At 60.0% G+C, this 22,804-nt stretch overlaps 5 protein-coding genes across 5 annotated transcripts in view; 2 read left to right on the forward strand and 3 right to left on the reverse strand.

Annotated features, from left to right (window-relative positions):
- Positions 1-589, forward strand: part of CDK10 (cyclin dependent kinase 10) — a gene marked incomplete at both ends in the record, with an annotated part of 875 nt that extends 286 nt beyond the window's left edge. The window contains 3 exons of the mRNA XM_082005661.1: positions 9-206; positions 363-415; positions 486-589. Of these exons, the coding sequence (XP_081861787.1) occupies positions 9-206; positions 363-415; positions 486-589 (355 nt within the window). The remainder of the gene's footprint in view (positions 1-8; positions 207-362; positions 416-485) is intronic.
- Positions 590-1,280: 691 nt separating this feature from the next.
- Positions 1,281-2,890, reverse strand: SPATA2L (spermatogenesis associated 2 like; the record flags this gene model as incomplete). Its single annotated transcript, XM_082005662.1, has 2 exons — positions 1,281-2,459; positions 2,561-2,890. The coding sequence occupies 2 exons, from the start codon at positions 2,888-2,890 to the stop codon at positions 1,560-1,562; spliced, it is 1,230 nt and encodes a 409-aa protein (XP_081861788.1). The 3' UTR covers positions 1,281-1,559.
- A 350-nt stretch (positions 2,891-3,240) lies between these two features.
- Positions 3,241-7,549, reverse strand: VPS9D1 (VPS9 domain containing 1; the record flags this gene model as incomplete). Its single annotated transcript, XM_082005940.1, has 15 exons — positions 3,241-3,316; positions 3,732-3,836; positions 3,982-4,054; positions 4,139-4,332; positions 4,416-4,545; positions 4,744-5,228; positions 5,321-5,406; positions 5,643-5,730; positions 5,815-5,882; positions 6,195-6,257; positions 6,397-6,508; positions 6,602-6,764; positions 6,865-6,957; positions 7,152-7,224; positions 7,436-7,549. 15 exons carry the CDS (start codon positions 7,547-7,549, stop codon positions 3,241-3,243), a joined length of 1,923 nt encoding a protein of 640 aa, XP_081862066.1.
- A 143-nt stretch (positions 7,550-7,692) lies between these two features.
- ZNF276 (zinc finger protein 276) lies at positions 7,693-15,583 on the forward strand (the record flags this gene model as incomplete). Its single annotated transcript, XM_082005476.1, has 11 exons — positions 7,693-7,897; positions 9,247-9,556; positions 9,671-9,723; positions 10,332-10,829; positions 11,815-11,893; positions 13,173-13,253; positions 13,661-13,771; positions 13,849-13,924; positions 14,361-14,478; positions 14,740-14,839; positions 15,298-15,583. The coding sequence occupies 11 exons, from the start codon at positions 7,693-7,695 to the stop codon at positions 15,581-15,583; spliced, it is 1,917 nt and encodes a 638-aa protein (XP_081861602.1).
- Positions 15,584-16,155: 572 nt separating this feature from the next.
- Positions 16,156-22,804, reverse strand: part of FANCA (FA complementation group A) — a gene marked incomplete at both ends in the record, with an annotated part of 36,803 nt that continues 30,154 nt past the window's right edge. The window contains 9 exon segments of the mRNA XM_082005747.1: positions 16,156-16,263; positions 16,618-16,719; positions 16,722-16,778; positions 17,116-17,272; positions 17,661-17,736; positions 18,103-18,208; positions 19,353-19,415; positions 20,727-20,868; positions 21,683-21,795. Of these exon segments, the coding sequence (XP_081861873.1) occupies positions 16,156-16,263; positions 16,618-16,719; positions 16,722-16,778; positions 17,116-17,272; positions 17,661-17,736; positions 18,103-18,208; positions 19,353-19,415; positions 20,727-20,868; positions 21,683-21,795 (924 nt within the window).

Genomic DNA, 22,804 nt, shown 5'->3' on the forward strand with positions numbered 1-22,804 from the left:
GGTCCCAGGTTTGCTGCCTGCTCTGCCTGCTCTCCCTGCCTCCACCTCACGCTCCGTCCCCCTCAGGGTTTCTCCAAGCTGCCCCTGGTGAGTCAGTACACCCTGCGGAAGCAGCCCTACAACAACCTCAAGCACAAGTTCCCCTGGCTGTCAGAGGCCGGGCTGCGGCTGCTCAACTTCCTCTTCATGTATGATCCCAAGAAGCGGTAAGAGCCGTCAGCAGCTCTGCGTGGGCAGGACCCGGGGCGGGCAGGGGGGGGAAACCTGCCTGCAGTTGGGGCTGTCTGTGTCACGCTGTCCCCAGAGGTGGGGGCAGGTCACCACCTTTGGCGGGGTGTCTGTCACGTCCCCTTGTCCTGCAGGGCCACAGCTAAAGACTGCCTGGAGAGCTCCTACTTCAAGGAGAAGCCCCTGCGTAAGTAAACCCCCCTCGGGGCAGGGCTGGGGTGCTCCAGGCCCCACTGACTCCCCTCTCTGCCCCACAGCCTGCGAGCCAGAGCTCATGCCCACCTTCCCCCACCACCGCAACAAGCGGGCAGCCACTGCCAGTGTGGGGATGGAGAGCCAGGCAAAGCGCAGCAAGCCCTGAGCCCCGGCCATGGGAGGAGGCATGGTGTGTGCCAGCCCGGATGGCTTTCCTTGGCAGAAAAGCACCAGCACCGCGGGTCCATTCCCTCCCAGGACAGCTCACGAATTCACTTCCCTGCACTGGCACAGGGACAGCCTGGCTGCGGTGGGGGAGCGCTGCCACCCACCTCTCATACCCATCTTGTGCCCTGGAGCTGGGCAGGCTCCAGTCCAGGGCTGGGCGAACGCAGCGCCGGGGGCAGGAGAGGAGCGATGGGGCCCGGGGCTCAGCAGGGAGGGGCCGGGGTGCTGGCGGGGCTGGCCCTGTCCCACAGGGTGCTCGGCCAGCGCTGGCCGTGTGGGGTAACCCCGACTTTGCTGTCAATAAAAGCACCTGCCAGCAGCAGCAGTGAGTGTGAATTGCCTCGTCCCTTGGCTCCAGCTGGGCCAGGAGAAGCTGTGGCCTTGCTCTGCCTCCCTTGTACCACACAACCAGCCCCAGGGCCAAGGATACCTGGGCTCTGCCACCCTAAAACAGCCTTCAGGCCTCTCTTGGGGGGCGTGAACTGCTCCCTCAGGGCAACGCAGCGCTGGATGGCCCCGCTGCTCCAGGGGCTGCCCCCCATGCCGGGTGAAGCCCTATGGGGAGGGAAGCACCTCAGGGGCAGCGACATGGGCCCTGTCGCTTGCCCAGGACCGGGCACACGGTGGCTGCTGCTCCCCACGCCCCCCGGGGCAGTGCAGGAGGAGAACACCACGCTGCCAGGCAGCCACACTTTACTGAGATGCACTGAGCCAGTTACAAGGGGAGGGCCAGGCGGGAGTGGGGACCTGTCCTCCCAGAGCCCAGCGGGCTCCTACTGAGCCAGGGCCAAGCAGAGCACAGCACAGGCCCCACCATCTCCTGGTGGGGTGAGTTCGGTGTCCTTCGGGCTGTGCGTTGGTTATCCCCATCCCCTTCCAGCCATGGGGGGACGGGTGCTGCTGGGGTGCTAGGACCAGGGGCCGGAGCCATCAGCCAGCAGCATGTCCACCTCTGTCCGCTGCAGCCAGAGCCGTTGCTGCCTCTCGCTGCGCAGCTCCTGCCCACGGTGACGGGTGCGGCAGGCCTGCACAGCCGCGCAGGCGCTGGCATGGAGCTGTTGGCAGGTGGTGCAGCAGTAGGAGGGCAGCGCACCCCGACTCAGGCAGGAGTGCAGCTGGTAGCAGGGCAGCTCGGGGGCTTCCTGGGGGTTGGCGGGGGGCGAATCTTGGGGCTCCCCTGGCACCTGGGGCCTTATGCTCCCCGCAGCCAGGGCAGAGAGTGTGCTGCCAGCCCTGCTGAGCTCCTGCTCCAGGAAGAGGTGAGAAGAGGAGGTGTCCAGGTTGGGGTCGCCCATGGAGGGCACCAGTTCCTGCCTGGGCTCGCTGTCTCCGTGGCAGTCCCAGGCCCTCCCGGGCACACCCCCAGCGCCCCGTGGACTGCCAGGGTCCCTCCACAGCGCTGGAGGGGCTGTGTCTGCTGCCCCTGTGTCCTCGGGGCTGGCTGGCATTTCCCGGTAGAGATCCACACTGTCGCTGCAGTCAGCAGCGGCCTGGTGCTGCGTCCCCAGCTGTTGCAGCATCTCCACGCAGGCCTCCATGTCCCCGGCCAGCCGGCGTGCCTCCAGCAGCTCCTCGGCACGCAGCCGGCGCGGCTGCAGCCGCAGCTCCAGCTCTGCCAGGATCTCGCACTCCAGCCGGCATGCGAAGAAGCCACAGGCAGCAGCGAGCAGCTCGGGCCCAGGAAGCGGCTGGGAGATGGTCAGGCGGTGCTGGTCGCGCCGTTCGTAGCCCAGCCGGCCGAAGCTCCGCAACAGGTCGTCTTCAGGGAGCGCCGGGCGCAGCGAGTGGATATATGCGCCAGAGAAGGTCTGCAACGAGAGCGGGGTGCGTGGCTAGAGTCGCGTCGCGCCACGCCTCTGCCCCGCTGGCGACCCCGGCGCGGCCCCCTCAGCGCCCCTCGGGCCCTCACCTGGACCGTGCCGAACTCCTTGCGCCAGGGGAAGAGGTAGAGGCGGACGGCCGCCAGCTCCAGCAGCCGGAAGGCGCCGGCCAGGCCCCGCAGCGCTCTTCCCGCCTCGGGACGGCCCCGCAGCCCGCGGGCCAGCAGGGCGGGGGCGTCCTCCTGCAGGGCCGCCAGCAGCGCCGGCTCCCGCCGCAGCCGCTGCCGCAGCCGCTCCCCGAAGGAGGGGTCGGAGCAGGCCCCGGCGCGGCCCCGGCGGAACTCCCGCTCCAGGCAGCGCCGGTACTCCTGCCGGTACTCCTGCCCGTACTGCTGCCGCAGCGCCGAGCCCGCGCACATCCTGGCGGTGCCGCAGCGTCAGCCCCGGCCAAGGCCGCAGCGCCCAACGCCGGGCCCGGTTCCCGGCGCCGCGCGGGCGCCGCTTCCGCTTCCGTGCCACGCCCACCGCGAGCAGGGGCGTCACCGAAAGGGGCGGTGCCCTCCCGCGGCTCCGCCCTTCCAAGGGCGTGGTTGAGGCTGCGCCGACAGCGCCCCCCGGAGGACGGGGAGAGCAGCGGCGCCCCGGGGCGGGGGTGGGCACACCGGGGACCCCCGGGACCCCCCCGGGACAGCCCCAGCCCAGGGCCGCAGGGACGGGGAGCAGCACCTGCTCGTGGGTGGCGGGGAGAGGGTCTCCTGCTGCCGCCTCCTCACTGCAGGGACTCCACGTAGGACAGGGCGCTCTGCAGGGACGTCAGGCAGTACCCCTCCTCCCCGATCAGGTACCTGCACCGCACACCGCCACAACCGGGACACCGTCACAGCCAGGGCACCGCCACGGCCAAGACACCGCCACAACCGGGACACCATCACAGCCAGGGCACCGCCACAACCGGGACACCGTCACAGCCAGGGCACCGCCACGGCCAAGACACCGCCACAACCGGGACACCGCCACGGCCACCCACTGCCATGGCCGGGACACCGCCACAAGCAGGACACTGCCACAACCACCCACTGCCACGGCTGGAACACCACCATGGCTGCCGCCCCACAGCCCTGTGCCCACAGGACCCGCGGCTCCCCCCAGCTCCCCTCCCCACACCCATGTCTCCAGCCCTGGCAGGCCTATCCCCAGGCGGGGGGCCGGTGCGCCCAGCCCAGGGGAACGCGCGTGGCCCAGCGCCCGCCGGGCGCCTACCCCTCGTGGATGAACTCCTCCAGGGCAGCGCACTCGGAGAGCAGCTGGGGCAGCCCCGTCTGCAGCACCACGTAGGACAGGATGGGCAGCAGGTCATCTGCCCCGCTGCCGCCAAAGGGAACCGTCAGTCCCGTCAGCAACAGCGACCACTGGCCCCCGATGTCTCACCGGCAACGGGAGCAGTCAGTCCCACCACCCCCAGCCCAACATCTGCACCCTGGCCGTGGGGCTGGCTGCCCCCCGTACTCACATGGTGGGGGTCCGGCTGTCCCGGGCGCCGCAGTACTCCTCGGCGCACTCGCAGATGCTGCGCAGGGCTCGCACTGCGGCACAGAGAGGGTGCTGAGGGTCACCTCTCCACCCCCCAGGACCCCCCGCGGCAGCACGGCCCCCCGCCGGCCCCGCACCGATGCGCTCCAGCTTCTTGCGGGGACAGGTCTCCAGCGGGATGAGGCGCAGGTCCTTGATGGCGGAGCCGTACATGGGGCAGCCGGGGGCCAGGGGTAAGAGCCGGGAGGACAGCCCCATGTCGGTGGGGCCGGCGTGCCGGTGCTGCTCCATGCTCCGGGCCAGGGCCGCCTCACGGGGCCGATACACACTCCTGCGGGCAGAGAGGCGAGGGGCTGCCGGCGCGGGGGCCGGGGGGGCCACGGGCGGCCCGGCCTGGCCCCAGGGCTGCGGTACCTGTAGAGGGCCAGCAGCGGGGCCCAGAGCGGGGGGAAGAAGGCCTCCTCCAGGCAGGCCAGGCACTGGTCCTTGCCTGCGGCAGTGTTCAGCCCCTCGAAGGCCAGCAGTGTCAGGGACAGCAGCCTGTCTGGGGAGCGCCGAGTTACACAGCACGCTCGGTGGGTGCCCACGAGACCCTCCCCGTCCTTCCCACCCTGCACCCTGAGTCTGCCCCGGCTAAAACAAGGGGGTGCAGGGGGCCCCCCCATCCCCTGGAGAGCCCATGGCTGGGGAGACTCCCTGCCCAGCCCCCACGGGACCCCCGACCCCAGCGGCCATCCCTCACCGATGGCGTTGTGGATGTCCCGCACGATGCCCTTCAGCTGCTCCGGCAGTGCCACCTCCTGCCCTGGGCCGGCCGGGGTCTCCCCGGGGTCCCAGCCCTCAGGTGACACCAGGAACCGCTCCAGGTCCTCAAAGGAGCTCTCCCGGGGTGTCTGGGGGGCTGCAGCCGGCCCCGGCCAGCTGCCCTCCGCCCTTGGGGTGCCGGGGCCACCGTCAGCGAGGGGCGTGCTGGACAGGCTGTGCCGCAGCCCAGCCGGGCCGTGCTCAGGCACCGAGAACATGCAGTGGAGGCTGCGGGAGGCTCGGAGCCGGCGGCCCCCCGGCTCGGTGGGCAGGGAGCCCCCCGCATCCAGCGAGAGGAAGGAGAGGCCAGCGGAGGAGGCAGGGGCGGTATCAGCAGTGCCCTGGCTGACGGCCGGGTAGAGGCGGGCATACACCGCGCATTGCAGCTGCCGCAGGAGCTGGGCGATGGGGTGCTCGGGGAAGCTGGAAGCAGAGAGAGGGGGTGGGCAGGGGGCACCAGCAAGTGGCCATGGCCCCCTCGCTCTGAGCAGGGCCCTTCTCCACCCTGGCACTACCTGAGGAGGCAGGAGAAGAGCCCCGACACCAGGGAGAGGTCTGCTGGGCTCCGCTTCAGCCTGGCCTTCCACTGCTTCGGCCAGTCCTGCGGAGCGTCTGCAGCCGGTCAGTGGGGATGGCACGGCACCCTGCCCCATGACATGGCACCCTGCCCCATGGCACAGCATCCTGCCCCCACAGTGCCTGGGGCCGGCACAGCATCCTGCCCCAGCAGCACCCAGGGGTACCAAGGTCTCTTGCCCCACAGCACCCAAGGACAGCACACATCCTGTACCCACGGCACGGTCTTCTGTCCCCACAGCACTCACAGCACGTACTCACGTGGTCCTGCTCGTACTCGAGGATGGCAGCGTAGAGGGCTCTCTGCTCCTGCTCCTCGGGGGTGAGGGCCACGCTGCTGGAGAATCTCCTGGGGATGCCACGCTCCTGGGTGAGGGCACCTGCCAGGGTGGCCCCCGTGCCCCCGGGTGCCGGCTGTGACATCCCCTCTCACCTGTTGGCAGCCTCCTGCAGCCGCAGCCGCCGCTCCTCCATTTTCCGCTGCAGCTGAGCCACGGCAGAGTTAAAGCTCTGGAGCCCCCGCACCACCGCGGCACCCAGCCAGCACCACTCATCCACTGTACCACAGCCAGGGTAGTCTGGGGACCAGGATCAGCCCTTCTCCCACCTCCATCCCCCCGATCAGCCGGTAGCAGGACAGGACCAGGACCCCAAAAGCCTGTGTGGGATTGGTGCAGCCCAGGGACAGGGTGCAGGAGCCTGGGCAGCACGTGGGGCTGGGAAGTGTGGGGCAAGGCGCACGCTGAGGCACTGCCAGAGCTCGGTACAGCCGCGGCGCCAGCGCTCAGACCTCTCTCCCACCAGGAAGGATACAGTCTCCTCCCGGGCCTTGGCAATCACCAGGTTCTCCATCATCTGCCGCTGCAGGGACAGCGTCTGTGAAGCAGGCAGCATGTTGGGGACGCCCACCCAAAACCCACAGTGTGGCAGGCATGGAGCAGGGGGTCCCCCAGGCACCACAGGGACCCTCTCCCCTCCCTCCCCGGCCTCCCACCCGGCAGGGCTGCCCACTTGCCAGGGAGGTCTTCTGCAGGGCCTGGCTGGGGTTCAGCCGTGCCACCCGCGCCTCATAGGCAGCCTTCAGCTTCTGGTTCTGCAGAGACGCCTCCTCCAGCGGTGTCAGCTCCCTGCCGGGAACCAGCGCTCAGCACCCACCGCAGGGCACGGTGACACGGCCCAGGGTGCTTCCCTGCAGACACCCTGTGTCCGAGCCCACATACTTCCGTGCACTCTGTGCCTCGGCAATCTGCAGCTTCTGGAAGATCTCCGGCGGCAGGAAGGGAGAGAGCTTCCCCCCCTCATCCGAGAAGACCCGGCGGTGCCTGGGGAGGGGAGCAGGGCCCCCGCTCCGCTCCTGTGCCGCCGGTTTTGCCTGGGCTTTCCCTGGGGAGGGAAGGACAGGTCAGCCAACCCCCTGCCACCAGCCTGGCCCCCGGGTGGGGGCCCAGCTCCCCGAAGGGGGACTCCCCAACCCCTCACTCACCCAGCGCCGCTGCGATGGACTTGACTCTCTCCAGGCACTGCTCCGCCAGCTTCAGCATCTTTGGGGTGTCGGGGGTGACCCCCTCGCTCCCGCCTGTGGGGAGGGGCAGGCTGTTAGGGTCACCAGCAGGGCACCCACCCCTGTGCCCCCCGGCCCCGGCTCGCTCTGCCGTGGTTCTGCCGTCCCCGCAGGCCTGCAGAAAGCGCTGTGGCGGGGGACCGGCATGGGGGGCCGGGCGGCTGCCGAGGGCGCGGCCGCCGAGGGCACGGCCGGGGGCCCTGCCCTACCTGTCCCTGCTGCCTCCTCCTGCAGGGCCTGGGCGATGAAGGCGATGCTCTTCAGGTACTCCACGTACGCCTCCTGCCAGAAAGGGGGGCTGAGCTGCGGCCCCCCGGGCAGCCCCAGCCCCGCTGGCAGGAGGGAGGTGTCCGGGGGGGACGAGGCCTGCCCGGGGGGGGCGGACACCCCATGGCCTCGGTGGGACCCCGGCCCTGCCGGTGCCCCCAGGGCGGCGGGGACCCAAAGGAGAGGCCGGGCCCGAGGCTCCCGCCCCGCCCCGCCCCGCGCTCACCCGCGGCCGCCCGGCGCTGTCCATCTCCAGCGCGCCGCTCGCCGCCCTCATGGCGGTCTGCAGGGCCCGGCCCGCCCCAGCCACCCCGGGCCCGTCGCCGCCTGCCGCGGCCATGGCGGCCGCCGCCCGGAACGGCGCGATCGGGCCGCGGCGCCGGGGGAGCGCGGCGGGTCCGGACCGGCGGCGGAGTCCTCCGGCCGGCAGGTGGCGCTGCGCCGGGCGGGGCGGGCCGGGCCGGGCCCGCGGCGGCGGCGGCGATGAAGCGCGATCGGCGCGGCCGGTTCCTGGCGGCCGCGGGCGGCCCCGGCGCGGCGCCCCCCGAGCCCCGGCGGCGACCCGGCGCGGCCGTCCGCGGGACCGAGGCGGCGGCGGCGGCGACGCGGCCCGAGCACCCCGCGGGGTGGGCCCCGGCGGCGGCCGCCTGGGCACGGCCCGCCGCCCTCGGCGGGGCCCAGGAGGCAGGTGAGGCCCGGGCGGGGCGGGCCCGCGGGGGGGCGGGACGGGAGGGGAGCGGGGTCGCAGCTGGCAACGTGCCCGGCCCGGGAGCTGCGCATGGCCCGAGCCCCGCCGCACACAGCTCCCGGGGACCGGCCACCCGCCGGGACAGGCCGCGGGTGGGTGCGTGGGTCCCGGCGGGCGTGAGGTCGGCCCGGCCGCCTCTGCCTCCGGCAGTAGGGGCCGTCCCCGCAGCCAGGGAGCAGACCGCCGTTCCCGGGGTTCCGTGCTCCTGTCAGGCGATCGGGATCGCTGTGGCGCCCGGGGCCGGTAAACGGCGAGGTGAGGAGGATTCCGGCAGCGCAGCGGAGGGGAGCGGGTGGGACCTGACCTCCCCCTCCGCGCTCGGGCGCTCTGGCCCCGGTTTGGAGGCAGCCGGTAGCCGAACGCTCCGCTGCCGGTGTGGGGCTGCGGGCAGCTGGTAAGTTCGGGCAGTGTAAGTGTAAGAGGCAAAACCTTCGCCCCCACGGCTGCTGCCCTTCCCCGCCTCAGCCCCCTCCGCGGGGGCTCTGCAGGCTGTCCCCACCGGTCCCCGCTGGGCAGCGGGACCCCGCCAGCGCTGAAGGCCCTTCGTGTGATCCCTGTGATGGGAGGGGGCTGCAGGCCGGCCCCTGTGCACTCACCGGCCCCAGGCAGGCGGCTGCAGCGTTTAGAGCACAGCTGTATTGCATCAGGGCTGGGAAGAGGCTGTGTCAGGGAGTTTTCCCCACACTGGCAGGCAGTCAGGGCGCAGCGGAGGGATGGAGCTGTGCTCCGCGGAGCAGGGACGCCGGAGAGGGAGAGCGGCACGGTCAAGGGAGCGGGAGAGGTGGTTCGCATCCTGTCATGCTCCCCCAGGCTCGGGGGTGCGGCAGCTCGCTGGCTCCCTGCCCCGCTCCAGGCTGCACAGCCCCATCAGGGTGGCTGAGAAATGGTGAGCCTCAGAAGAGGCCACGCGAGCTGGGGCAGCTCAGGCTCGCAGAAGCAAGGGGTCGCGACCACCGGCTATAAATACTTCGGAGATAAATGCTGGGGAGGGAGAAGAACTGCTTAAGCCGAGGGACAGCATTGGCAAAAGCACAAACGCGTGCGAGCGAGCGCCGGGAACGCTGCAGCTGGGTGGAGGTGCCTCCACCAGGGCAATCAGGCCAGAAAGGCTGATTTTAGGGTTGGCTCGTTGAGGTGCAGCACCCCAATCTGCAGGGGGGGCACAGGGAGGGTCTCTTCCTCGCCAGCTCCTCTGTGCTTGTGCCGAAGTCAGGACTGACTTGGATCATGGGAAGGGGAACATCTTCCAGCATGCTGGTGCCTTCAGGCCGGAATTCCTTCTCTGGCAGGAATCGGCAGAGCCCTGAGCACCGGGTATTGTCGCCTCTGCCACGGGAAGTTCTCCTCCAGGAGCCTGCGCAATGCTTTCGGGAAGGTGCCTGTGATGGGGGAGAACTCGGAGAAGCAGCGCCGCGTGGATCAGGTCTTCTTCACCGATTTCCAGCGGCTGGTCGGCGTGGCGGTGCGGCAGGACCCCGCGCTCCCCCAGTTCGTCTGCAAGAAATGCCATGCCCAGTTCTACAAATGCCGCAGCATCCTCAGGACGTTTATCCAGAGGGTGAACGCCTCTCCCACGGGCCATATAAAGTCAAAAGGAAAGTACGTTGCGTTTCTTTCTTCACGGGAGTTATCAGGAGTAGTAAATCGCCGTGTGTTGACGCGTGGTCCCTCCGTAACCCCCAAGACCCCACCGTGCTGTTCTGGCTTTTGCAGGAGCAGCGCAGCCCAGGGCCAGCCGGGTGCGGAAGGAGGTGCCTCCTGTCTGGGTGAGTGCCCGCTCCCGGAGCTGCTTTCCTTTTCTTCCTGTGACACCATCAACGAGGGGCCGGGTTTTATGGGCATTGAGGAACAACCACCTGGCAGGGCAGTTCCTGTGTCCTTCGGCTTGGCCATGCCCTGGTCTGGCTGGTTACGGTTCCCCCTCCTCCCTCTGGCTTACCGGGAGGATCCTCCCTGGCACCGGCCGAGCTGAGCTGAACAGGCACAGGCTCATGCTTGGGGGTATGAGGAACAGGCCGAGCGGTTTGGGGTGGCAGTGCCAGGCCTGCCCCAGCTGCCACTGGACACCGGTGGCAATCGGAAACACACGTTCAGCTGTAAAACACACGTTCAGCTGTAAAACACATGTTCAGCTGTAAAATTAATGACATTGGCAGTCGGTGGGACTGCCTCCGCCCCAATCCATCTGGCTGCAATGCCTTTAGGGTGTCTCCCGCCTGCCTTCTGACGCAGAAGTCCAGTGCAGCCTTGGGGGGAGCGGGTCCGCCGCCCTGTCCCCCTCTCTGGGGAGGAGTGGGTCCCTCCCTGCATCTGGCTGTGGCCTTCGCTGCCCCAGGGGACTGACTGTGCCCGTGCTGCCTCTCCCCTCCGACAGTCGACCTGATCACCTCCAGCCCGCAGTGCCTGCACAGCCTGGTGACGTGGACGCACGCGCACGCCGGGAGCTGCCCGTCGGTGCCCAGCCTGCAGAGCGTCCTCTCCTCCGAGTACTGCGGGATCATCCGCGCCGTCTGGGGCTGCGGGGACGGGCACGACTATGTCATGGATACGGATTCAGACTGTAGCACGGTGCTTGTCGACAATGCATTGTCTGTCAAACGGGAGTGGAACAAGAGCACAGCGCAGCGCTTGACTGATAATGGGGCAGGGGCAGACAACACTGAGGCTGTTTCGGCCCCCAAATCCCAGCATGCTTCAGCAAGGATGACTCCTTGCCAGCAGCCGGCAAACAAAGGGACCACATCAGTGCCACTGAACATGGAGAGCGAGTCACCACAGAACAGGGATTCTTCTCACTCACAACTGCACAGCACGGCCTCCTTACAGGAGAAAGTCCTGCCGCAGCACGTGTCGCCACTGAGCAGCGCCGCAGGTAAGGGATTTGCCTTCTGGTCTCCCTCCAGGCCTCTGGGAAAGGGCAAGGAGCTGGCGAGCTGGCCCAGGGAGGGATGGTGGAGCTGGGTCCCCTCCTCAGAGACTGCTGCTCCTCAGGGAGGGTGCAGACCCCAGCTGGGGAGTGCAGGTTGCCCAGAGAATCACCTCTGCTCGGGGACGCCGAGCCTTGCCGAAGGGAAGGAGGAACATGGGTTCAGCTGACCACGTCATACAAAAAGAGCTGCTCTTCTCGCCTTGCACACTGTTTCCCCCCCGGGACAGAGGGGCAAGACCTGGCCATTCCCTAGCAAGCTGAGACCCCGTTGCCCTGCTCTGGCCGGGGGATGTTCGCCCATCAAGCGTTGCAGAACAGTCGCTGGCTTTCTGGCACCGTGTTTGCCAGATGTTTATTTCTGCTCAATGCACACCTCATCCGTATTCCAGCAGGGAGGGGTTTACCCTCCCCACTGTGGCTGCAGGTGATGCCAAACAGCAAAGGGAAGTTGCCGGGCGGTCTTGTTCGTTGGGCGAGTTAACGCTGGTTTACTGCTGAACTCTCCTCTTTGCTGGAAGTGGCGTTTGGGGATTAACACCGATTTTTGAGTTGCAGAAGTCGGGCTGTGTTTAGCTCCGACACCCACGGGAGATGTCTGCTGCTGGCAAGAGAAATAGCAGCTGGGACTCACCTGGGACGAGTCTTTTGATTATGGAGCAGGTGTCATGGGGGAAACCAAAAGATGCTTGTGGAAAACACAGGCTAAATGCTCTCCCGTCCCTGAGGTGCAGGGAGAACGGTCTCCAAGCACACGAAACCCAGAGTTTGGTTTAAATAGTCATTAAATTCTCATGGAGCATGTATTTTCATATGGTATGAGCCACCATGAGTGAACCTGGAGTGGTTGGTTCGTTCTCAGCAGCTGTCTCCGCTGGCTTGTTCTTGCTGCTTTTCCTTGTAACGCACCGTGTTCTCCTTCATTCCCTAGGACAGTTGAGTGGGAAGCAGGTTCTGTCTGCAACGTCGGATGAGCGGGTAAAAGACGAGTTCAGTGACCTTTCTGAGGGGTGAGAGAAGAGTGGGTTTAAAATAGCCTAAATGTCTTCTTTGCGAGTATGAAATGACCCACCTCGGAGAGTGCGCTCTCCACGAGTGACCTGGTCCTCAAGGCCCCTTGGAAGTGGCGTCCAAGGTGCAGAGCGGTGGCTTTGCAGCGGCTGTGATGAAGCGCATGCCGCTGATGCGCTGAACTCCCCTTCTCGCCACCTCTGCTGCAGGGGGGGGTCTGCACAGTGGCGTGTGTTTGCACGTGCGTGTGCTCTCTGTGTTTGCTGGCTGCTCCCAGCAAACCTGCTCCTGGTTTTGTGGTTTGTTTTTTTTTCCTCCTCTGCTCTGCGGAAGGAAGCATGCAGGGGGTGGTGGGGGAGTGCTCAGTCCTGGGGGTGGCAGAGCTGCTGCTCCAGCCCCTTGCCAGGGCCGGCCGCCGAGAGCTCCTGCCCCGCCTGGGAGCAATTCCCCTTTGCCGCTGCTCCAGGCTGGGGCTCCAGAAGAGCGGTCGGTGCGGGAACACAGGCGAGGGGTGGCACTTGGAAAAATCACCCCATTTGCTCACGGGGAGAGCGATTAAATGGGACGTGGGAGGGACACTGGCTTAGCAGTCTTTATGATCAAAGATTTGGGTAAATCCTTCCAACGTAGGTATTTAAATTGAGGCTTGTAAATAGCTGATAATTGAGTCCAGTCATTCTGAGTCTGAAGTGCCAAATGGCCGAGTGCAGACTTATTTCAGCGTGTCAGCTAAATCTGTCAGCTGTCACATTAAGAGTGCCACAACAGTTTATTGCCTGTTTCCTGGCTTCAGAATTAATTGCTTCTTTTACGGCTTAGGACTTAAAAGGACGAAAAAGAAAAACCCAAAGCTGTGTGGCTGCTACATGTAAGGAAATACAGAATGACCTGCAGCTCAGTTAACCTGCGCCAGGCAATTGTACTACATTTTTGCTCTACAAAATTACTTGTCCCAGTAGAGAAAGCAGTGGCAACAGCCCTCAACAATAAATAGATGTTTTCAGTAACAGCCAGTTTTTGTTCTCCTGACAGTGGCTCAATTATTCTTACAGCGATCTAGTCCTAAAAGGACCTGATTTTGCGGTTTGCTGTGTTCACCGGGGCTGTATTTGCCTGGGGAGACTATGGGGGAGGAGGACACGTGGAGCCTTGGTTGCCATGCTGGGGGCGAGATGGATGCCCTGGGAATGAAGAACATGGATTGCTGCTGCTCCTTCAGTGGTGCTGAGGTGCCAGCCCAGTACTGTATTGGTAAAGGGCATCTTCTCTCTCTCTCAGGGACTTCCTGAGCGACGATGAAAATGAGAAGAGAAACGTGCAATCGTCAGATGACTCCTTCGAGCCTTACCCCGAAAAGAAGTAAGAGGCTCACTGCGTGGTTAGCAGAGCTCTCTGCGATGAGCAGGAGGGCTGGTGCCCACCTCTGCTGTGCTCGTGCCAGGGTGGGAGCAGCTGGGCTGAGACCATCGCTTTCCTTTACGGCCTCAGTTCCCACCGTGTCCCTCCCTGGAGGTCACAGTGATGCCCGAGCACCCATGTTCCCTGAGCTCCCCCTGGGGTTGAAACTGGGCCATGTCCCTTGTCCTCAGGCCCAGCACTAATTACTGCAGCGTGGCTTGTGTGTACCTGATGGTGTGCATGCCCCTGCTTTGCCAGGTCAAGCTAAGCCATGGGACCAGGTGTAACATTCAGGGACGATGAGGTGGGAGGACTAAAACCAACATCAAGTATTAACCTACTGTCCTTCTCCCTGTTCCTTCTTGGAGGGTTTCTAGCAAGAAAAGCGACAGCAAAGAAGCAAAGAAGGCAGAAGAGCCCAAAATAAGGAAGAAGCCGGGGCCTAAGCCAGGCTGGAAAAAAAAAATCAAATGTGAAAGGTAATAAGGAGCTGGCGGTGGCTGGGCAGCACCCCCATGCTCGGCACGCTGGCTGACGGCAGGCCTCTGCTTTGCAGGGAGGAGCTGCCTACCATTTACAAGTGTCCTTACCAGGGATGCACGGCTGTCTACAGAGGGGCAGATGGCATGAAGGTGAGTCCAGGGTTTGTTCCTGTGTATCAAACCCGTAGCTTTGAGTGTTACAGAACGGTTTCCGTATGAGGAGAGGATCCCCGGCAGACTGAATTCACCGCCTCCTGCGGCATGAGGTGGTGAGCCGCTAAACAAAGCAGTCGGAGGCCTTTTTCTGTGCTCCCAAAAGCACCAGGAGCTGCTCTGGCTCTGCTTGCTCCTCCTGTTGTGGAAGTCCGCTGCTGGCTCGGCAGCAGCCCTTGGAACAAGCCCCGCTGGGTCCTGTTAAAGCCCCTGCTGCCTGGGGTAGGTTTGGATGCGGGTCTCTGGTTTTTCATGGCGAAGCAGCACTGATGTGTGAGCCTGCCACGATGGGGGTCTCATTTACTGGAGAATCCAAATTTTTCACCGGGAAAAATGCAGCCCAGCGGTTTGAAGCTCTGTCCTTTCTTTACAGAAACACATCAAAGAGCATCATGAGGAGGTTCGGGAGAGGCCCTGTCCTCATCCTGGCTGCAACAAGGTGTTCATGATTGACCGGTACCTACAGCGTCATGTGAAGCTCATTCATACAGGTGTGTCCTAGCAGGCTCTGCTCACACCAGGCAACAGGTGGCACAAACACCCAACGATTCATTGCACAAGGCTTGTGCAAGACTGCGCAGGGTGTAGAACCATCTGCCTCACCTGTAAACCTCTAACGAGCCGTCACATGGGGGACGGGAGGCAGGGGGAGGAATTCAGACTCCACCAGTAAGCGTGGGCAGCTGCCTTTGTGCATTTAATGTACTAAGAAATCTGCAGAGTCGATGACTCTCTCCCTTTTTCCATTGCAGAGGTACGTAATTATATCTGTGATGAATGTGGGCAGACCTTTAAGCAACGCAAACACCTCTCGGTCCATCAGATGCGGCACTCGGGAGCAAAGCCCCTCCAGTAAGTGCACACCAGCCCTCCCTTGGTCGATAAGAAAAGGGAGAGAAGGGGTAGTGGAGTTCTGCTGAGCTCTCGCAGCCACTGTCCTTAGCAGAGAGTAATTCTGCGATACAAGCCCTGCCTGTAGCTGGCAGCGTCCTGGCTGAATCACTTTAAACGTTCATCCACAGCGTGTGCTCCAGCTCCAGGCCTTCGCCTTGCTGAGCAAGTCTGATGCCTCCTTCGTTTCGTGTTGCCCTCTCGGAGCTCAGCAGGCAAATGCTCAGCTACCAGCCAGGAGCTGCAGGCCTGAGGAGGAGAACCGTGGCGCATGACAGGGGTAGCTGTAGGAGATGTTATGAGCAAGCAGCTCTGAGGCTGTGGTCGTCTTCTCGGGGGCTTTTATTCAGCGTGACAAAGAGGGAAGGCCACGGCTATGGCTTCAGGCTGGGTGCTAAAGCCCCTGCTTTGCCTTGCAGGTGTGAAATCTGTGGTTTCCAGTGCAGACAGCGTGCATCGCTCAAGTACCACATGACCAAACACAAAGCTGAGACGGAGCTGGAGTTTGCCTGTGACCAGTGTGGGAAGCGCTTTGAGAAGGCCCATAACCTTAATGTCCACATGTCCATGGTGCACCCTCTGACCCAGACTCAGGACAAAGCCAAGCCACTGGAGCCAGAGCCCATTCTCCTCCTCACTACTTCAGGGACTTCAGAAAGCCAGGCAGTAAAGCCAGAAGTGACTGCACAGCAGGAGCCCACCTGAGGGGGACAGGGACGCTTTCCCAGTCCAGCCCTGTAGAAACCATACAGCAGAGTGGAGATTTTTAATCTACATTTTAGTCTCCCAAAGAACTCAGTGGAATTAGCTTCAGCTTGCTCAGAAAAAGCTTGTTATCATGCTGTGATTCTCCATGCTCACGTCTGATTCAGCAGTGTTGTACTAAGGGTCTGTCTAATCCCAGGGGAATGGATGTTTGGCAGCACCCCTTCATGGTCCCCCTTCTCCCCACACACACAGTTGTAGAAACAGAGTTGGCCACAACTGTCCCCTGCCTGCACCAGCTGCTGCCTGTACAGAAGTGCCCTCAGGTGGCTGTCAGGGTTCATAGGACAGTGGAGCAACTTTAAGCAGACGTTTTGGAAAAAAAAAAAATTATGATTCCCGAAGCAAGTCTAAACTGAAATTTGTAACCTACTTTTTATTGTAACAAGAGCTTCATGGTTATGCTTGTAATAAATTATTTACAAAGTAATTTGAAAGAAAGAGTACTGGTAAGAAAGGTAGCACCTTGTCTGTCCCTTCAGCTGCCGTCAGGGTGTTCTGTTTTCCGTCACTCAGAACAGGACCAGCTCTTCGTCCAGCTCCATGGCCGCGGCAGGCCTTGAGAAGTGCAGGAGGGTGGCTCCCAGCTCTGGGTCGAGTTCTTCACACGTGGCCAGTAGCTGGGGAGAGGGCAAGCAGCCAGTATTAGACCTGCTCGTGCTGCCTCTAGGGGAGTTACAGCAACACTAGATCCTTTTGCTGCTTCTCAAGCAAGCAGTGGGAGCGAGACTGTGTGAGGGCAGTGTTAATGCTGCTGAGAAAGATGGAGCCTGCAGCCCGGCAGAGGGAGGACGTGGCTATAGCATAGAGCGAGCAGCAGGTGTCCTCCACCTCTCCCAGTGCCTTACGGCAACCGTGCATGGCACACACAGGCAGCACCAGTACAGGATTGGTGCCCAAGGCAGGCCACACAGGCAGGAGCGGCGCTCCCAGCTCTCACGCACTGGGAGAAGAGGAAAAAAACCTCAACACACCGGTTGTATGTTTCCGAAGCTTTGGGCAGGGCATCGCGGGATCGCACTGAGCAGGAACCGCCGGGCCATGGAGATCACCTCCAAGGGATCAGCCTGGAGAACATGGAGAAGAGACATGACTGATCAAGGCCAAGCACAATGTCACTTTCAGCTCTCAGTCCCTGCCTCCAAAAGTGACATGGGAACCGCTACACCGGGCCTAGGGGCTATTCACAGGTTAAACAGACCCCTTGATCGGGGAGTACGCTCACCCCGAGGTCCTGTGCAAGTAAGACAGCAGCAAGGCAGCTTAGGTTTCAGGCAGGACAGCACCTACACCTCCTCTCAGCCCCAAGCTGCGAGCAGCTGACTGCCTGCAAGGGCATGAACTACCTCTGCCTTGTACAGGAAGGTGGGAAGAAGAGGGATGCTGCAAGAGGCAGGAGCAGGGACAGAGAAAAGGATTCAGTTACAAGAGGAAAAAAAAAAAAAAAAAAAAAGAGATGGAGCTTCACTCACATGCTCTGTGGGGTCGAGGCTTGGTCCCGCTTGATCAGACTGCAGCAGGTCCTTCCCTTCCACAAAGAGCCGAAGCAGCTGCAGGTACAAATCGAGCGCCACATAGAGGAAGGTCTGCTCTCGAGTGAGCAGCTCTTGGTGGAAGCAAGGGGTGAGGCTAGAGGAGGTCACAAACCATGTCTGGTTAGCACTGGTTCCATGGTAGACACAAAGACACAAGCCAAACGCAGCTGGTGCTGTTGCCGCTGTCCATTTTAGAAGTCCCATTGTGTGTAGGGCCACCCCGCTGCCAGAGGCGGAAGGGCAGCTAGGGACACTCCTCTTTAGAGCGCAAGGCTGAAGGGAAACTTCCAGCAAAATCTATGGGGCTCCTTAAATAGCAATCCTGCTATGATCGAGTATTCTCTCCTGCACAGCTAAGGGAAGAGCTCAGCTCACCTACAGGCCAGCAGTACAGTTACCTCCGTGCCAGCTTCTGTACGTGCAAACCATCAGCCACATCCTCCCTGACAAACACCTCCCTTCTGAGCCCAGCAGGACGTTACCTGTAGAAGGCAACAGGCAAGAGCCGGATGTGACGGTCCGAGGTCGCGCTGCGCAGGACACAGTATTTTCTAGGGTCTGCAATAGCCAAAGGGAAGCAACTAAGCATCTTCAGTGGTCCTGACACCACCTTGCATACTTCTACAGTAGCACAGGGGCTGCGCAGTTTCCCTCCAGCCCACAACACACAGTAGTGCTTGGGTGTGGAGACCCCCCAAGAGAAGAACACTCTCCCCTCTGAGGCTTTCCCTACCAGAGGGAACAATACTCAGTTTCAGTTGTTCCTGATCATCAGCTGGATCACCATACTGCAGGGCAGAAGCAGGATGTTCTCAGCTTTTACTCAACCAAGCATTTTTCGTGCTGCTTACAAAGGCCAGCGGTTCTTTCTTACAGATAGACTCGCAGTGAACCCTTCCACCCCGCAGAGGCAGGACTCCTCACCTTCCTCTGCTGAATGGAAGAGAAGCGGCCAGGACATGCCCCTCTCTTCCAGGCATTGCAAGATCTCCAGGGACCATTCCAGAGACGTCTGAAAATCCACTCCTTCCTGGGTGTCAGAAGAACAGGTCTATTTTGCCTTGGGCTTTAGTTGCATCAAAGCAGAAAGAACCCCCCCCAACAGATTGTGTACATGAAGTGCTCTCTTACAGGACCTTTATGAATTTAGCCCAAGTCTTCCCCCTCACCTGGCAGTCTGGATTCCCCCGGGCAATCGGGCACTGGAATAACGCAGCTCCTTCATCAAACACCAGGCCACAACAGGGCTCAGTTGAGAATGATTTGTGAGGGGGGGAAGTGATATCAATGAGCAACCGGCTCCTCACCAGCACACTTCCCAGCGGTGCTTGGCACAGAGCTGCTGCACATCCTGCACTGAATCTCCTTGGAGCAGGTTTTCTTCCCCCCCCTAACCTTTCTAGTGACAGCATGCCTTGGGATTGGGTTGGGTTTTTTTTTTAATTACTCATATTACTTGGAGTAACCTCCCAGATCTGTTGGCTCAAGATGTTTCTTTCCTCAATGACTCTCCCTCCAGACTCTCCCAGAGGCAGATTATGAGACCAAATGATTATTTTTAAACTTGCATCTGCTCCCCGATCCAATCTGTTAGGTGACTACACAAACAGTCGCACTTCAGAGCTGAAGACGACAGCAAAGGGACAGAAACAAGCACTCCTAGGCGGGAGGATGTTTAGGGCAGACAGCTGCCAGAAGAAACTTGTCATCTTTGTTCCTTCATTTGATAGCATTAAATCATTTAGAAACCGATGTTCCTCCATGCTGGGGCTCCCTTCTCCTGTGAAGTACGATGTGCGTTTCCAGCCTGAGGTTGACATCATCTAACAAAGGTGAAATGCTACACAAAAGCTAAGAGAGAGAGATGAGGTTCCTGCGCTACCGGAGGGGTGTAAAGTCTGAACAGGGAACTGCAAATAGCAAGTCATTCATGGAGAGAAATAAAAGCTACCATAGTGAAAGGGGAGATAATGTCAGTTAGAGGAAAATACAGGTTTGATCTGATAGGAACAGAAGGGCTTTCAACGTGCTCTGTCTGGGATGTTGCTGATCCCTTCCTTCTGGCAGAACAAGCTACCAGCCTTCACAGTACCGGTACAAAGCATTTTTAGGCAGCAAACCAAGCTGATACGACACTTTCAGTGTCATGAGAATTCCCTGAGGGCTGAATTTACCTTTGGTGCTATTTTCACTGAGATGAGATCCACGAGTGAGAAGAACAGCAGACAAACAAGAATCTGCAAGGAAAAGAGACTGCCCGTCAGTTATACCTGGGGTGGTGACTCAGAACTTGTGCTTTCCAGTCGGGAAATAACTTTTCACAAAGTATGTTCCTCAGGATGGACCTGGATGAACTACAAGCACCGCTGTTCCTTCCAGGTGAAGGCAGTGTGTTCGAAGAAGCAGTAAACAACGTCAGGCTGCAGTCTGTCTTCTGAGAGTAAATTCCACACAAAATTCACTCATCTCAAAGCAAGGTGTGCTGCAGTCAGCAAGTCAGACGACAGATGACAACTTCTCTCAAATACAGGGAAAAGCGAGCGAGCTACCACAGATGTAAACCTGGAGGAGAGCTAATGTGGGTCCAAGCCAGCACGTCAGTAGCAGACACTGTGCAGCCTCCCATCTCAGCAACTGCGCCGTAATCCTGCCCTGACATATGCTTGTTACTGCTTTTCTGGATCCCTTCCTCCTATCTCAAAGAAGATTTTTGAGGTGAAAGCCACTCTTGTTCCACATGTGCTAAACGCTCGTATCAACCCAGTGACACCAGTTTCTGACTAGCAGCTTTTGGCTCTAGACCAGTATAAACAGTGGAGGAGTCAATTCCATGGCAAGAGGAGCTGCTACCATAACTGCTGCCCGGAGCAATAAAACTTAAGAGTAAACAGTAAGGCACAGGTTCCGCTTCAGCGCTATTTACCTGTGATGTCTCAGTACAGGGACACTCCCCACACTGAGCTCTGCTCCCAGCTATCCCCTGGAAGATCAACAGCCAGAACTGCCGGGCAGCAGCCCGCTTCCTCCTCAGCAGAGCGCTTTGGAGAATTCCTGTGCAGGGAGGGCACTGAGCACGGCGACATGGAAGAGGCACTTCCTGGAACAGACTTGGGAAAACCCTCAGGAGGTCTGGTCCTGGGATTCCCAGCACGTCTTCCCAGAGCCCGTAAAATGCCTGTGCTCCTGTTTCACAAACTTTCTGCATCTCCTTAACCTCGCAGCCATGTTGCCTGAGCTGAAACCCACAAGGACTGCTCCTTTGTCAGAGGGAGAGGTGATCCTGGCATGCCATGGATTGACCTCTCAATCACAGAGGAGCCAGTATTTGAGTTAAAAGTTTAAGTTTGGAACAGCTTTGCCTCTAGGGTAAGTATTTAGCAACTGGTAATTTACAGCTACATTTTATCAATTAGCCACCAGCAAGATTTCACAACAGGGTTTACCAGGGATGCAGCTGTACCTCAGCACAACCATTTCTCAGTTAAAGACATTCTGCTTCTATTTTTCAAGTGTAGGGAACAGCAGACATTTAAAATGCATCATCTTGCCTCCTCTGTGTCAGTCCCCAGCCTCTTCAGGGCATTTCTCTCTCGTCCATGTGGTGACTGCTGTTGAACAGTACAATGAAGGAAGGCAGCCGAAATCCATGGAGGGCCAGAGGGAGGGAAAACCACTCCCGAAGAAAGGAAGCTAGGAAACAAAACCAGCATGACATGGTTTTGGAGGGGAAAAAAAAAAGAGAAAACCAAATTAAAAAAAAAAAAATCACAGCTGTGAATGAAGAGAAAATCAGGGGCTTGGGCAAAGGGTGTACGTTTTTGATTAGAACAACACCACCACCACCATTCTTTTTTTTCCTGCAGTTGGGTGCTACATGGAAACAATTTAAAAAAGAAAAGTCTAGAAACAGACAGCAGCATTCCCAAATCTCTTTTATCAGAGGTAGTTAACTGTATACACTACTATGACTAATGTGAATATTACGTTTAATAACCTGCAAGGATATTCTAATACTAAATTGCCAGCTTTTGGAGAAAAGTTGCAGAATGCTGAACAGACAGCATAACAGGTAAAGGAGGAAGCATACAGCAGAGAAACAGTCGGTAGCTTCAGGAGATTGGAGATTCACCAAATCCAGGGAGCAAAGGGTGCAGCAGCTTAAGCAAATGACTCAACTCTGTGCTAAAGGCTATTTCCAGTGTTTGTCTAACAAGGACTCTGCCTTCCAGTCTCCTCTAAAAAGATTCTCTTTTCCTTATAGTGAAACACTCTGACCCATATTACACAGAAGGCCAGACTAAATCATTATAATGACCCATTTTGAGTTTAAACTCTACAAAGGAATCTGTATATAGCTGTCCTACAAGCTTCGGTCCACGTTAGCATTTCCTACTGCCTGCTGAAAGCCAGCCTGCCTCAGAGAGCAGGGATCCTGGGCGCTGATCCCCAAAAGATCCCCCGAGATCTCCTGCCTGCAGATCCACGCTCAGTTCCTCGTACACACCTGGTAGCTGAGGACTGCCATCCCCTCAGTCTTTCCAGTTCTTCTGCAAGAGGAGCCCCAGAGAGTCTCCTCCACTGAGAGCAAAGTACTGGCTCCAGCCTCGGCCACCAGAGCTAGGAAGAAAGATGGAAATCAGCAGCGTTTGTGGTGGCATATTTAGTAGCTGTCTGCAGGCAGGTACGCATGCTATCTCAGCCAGGTCCTCGGAGAAAGACTTAATGAAAAAGTCTGAGTTGTACATACACACATAATAAACACGAGAAGTTGATTCTAAGGAAGAGCAATGAAGCTGGAGAAGTGTCTAGAGCACAAGTCTGATGAGGAGCGGCCAGGGGAACTGGGGGTGTTCAGTCTGGAGAAGAGCAGGCTCAGGAGAGACCTCATCACTCTCTACAACTGCCTGAAAGCGGGCTGTAGCAAGGTGGGGGCCGGTCTCTTCTCCCAAGTAAGAAGTGACAGGACAAGAAGAAATAGCCTCAAGCTGCACCAGGGAATGTTTAGATTGGGTATTAGGGAAAACTTCTTCACCCAAAGGGTTGCCAAGCACTGGAACAGGCTGCCCAGGGAGGTGGTGCAGTCACCATCCCTGGAGGGATTTAAAAGATGTGCAGATGTGGCACTTGGGGATATGGTTTAGTGGTGGGCTTGGCAGTGCTAGGTTAATGGTTGGACTTGATGATCTTAAAGGTCTTTTCCAAACTTTATGATTCTGTGATAAATGATTCTATGATTCTAAGTTTCGCAACCTGGAAATGCGAAGAGGGTCATTTGTGACCGTGTTCATACCACAGTGCCCCGAAACTCCTCTAGCAGGACCAGTCGTAATAAAGGAACCGTTCCGCAAAGGTGACGTACACGCTCACCACATGTGACAAAAACATGTATCGCCATGTAAAACAGCACACGAAGAGTTCCACACAGGAGAGAGAAAAAAAATTCTGTGCTCTACGGACTTTTTGGTTGCTTGGCATGTAACAAGCCACCCCTCTGTAGCACATCTGAAACCAAGGCAAGTCTCCCAGCTTCTCACTTTTAACCAGCCTCTGTTCCACTTCTACAGTGACACTCCAAACACAAGGCTGCACGCCCAGGGCTCGGATCAGCGATACCAAGGGGATTAAA

This window comes from Phaethon aethereus, assembly GCF_964289735.1.
Source record: "Phaethon aethereus genome assembly, chromosome: 13".
In the NCBI taxonomy this organism is placed as follows: Eukaryota; Metazoa; Chordata; class Aves; order Phaethontiformes; family Phaethontidae; genus Phaethon; species Phaethon aethereus.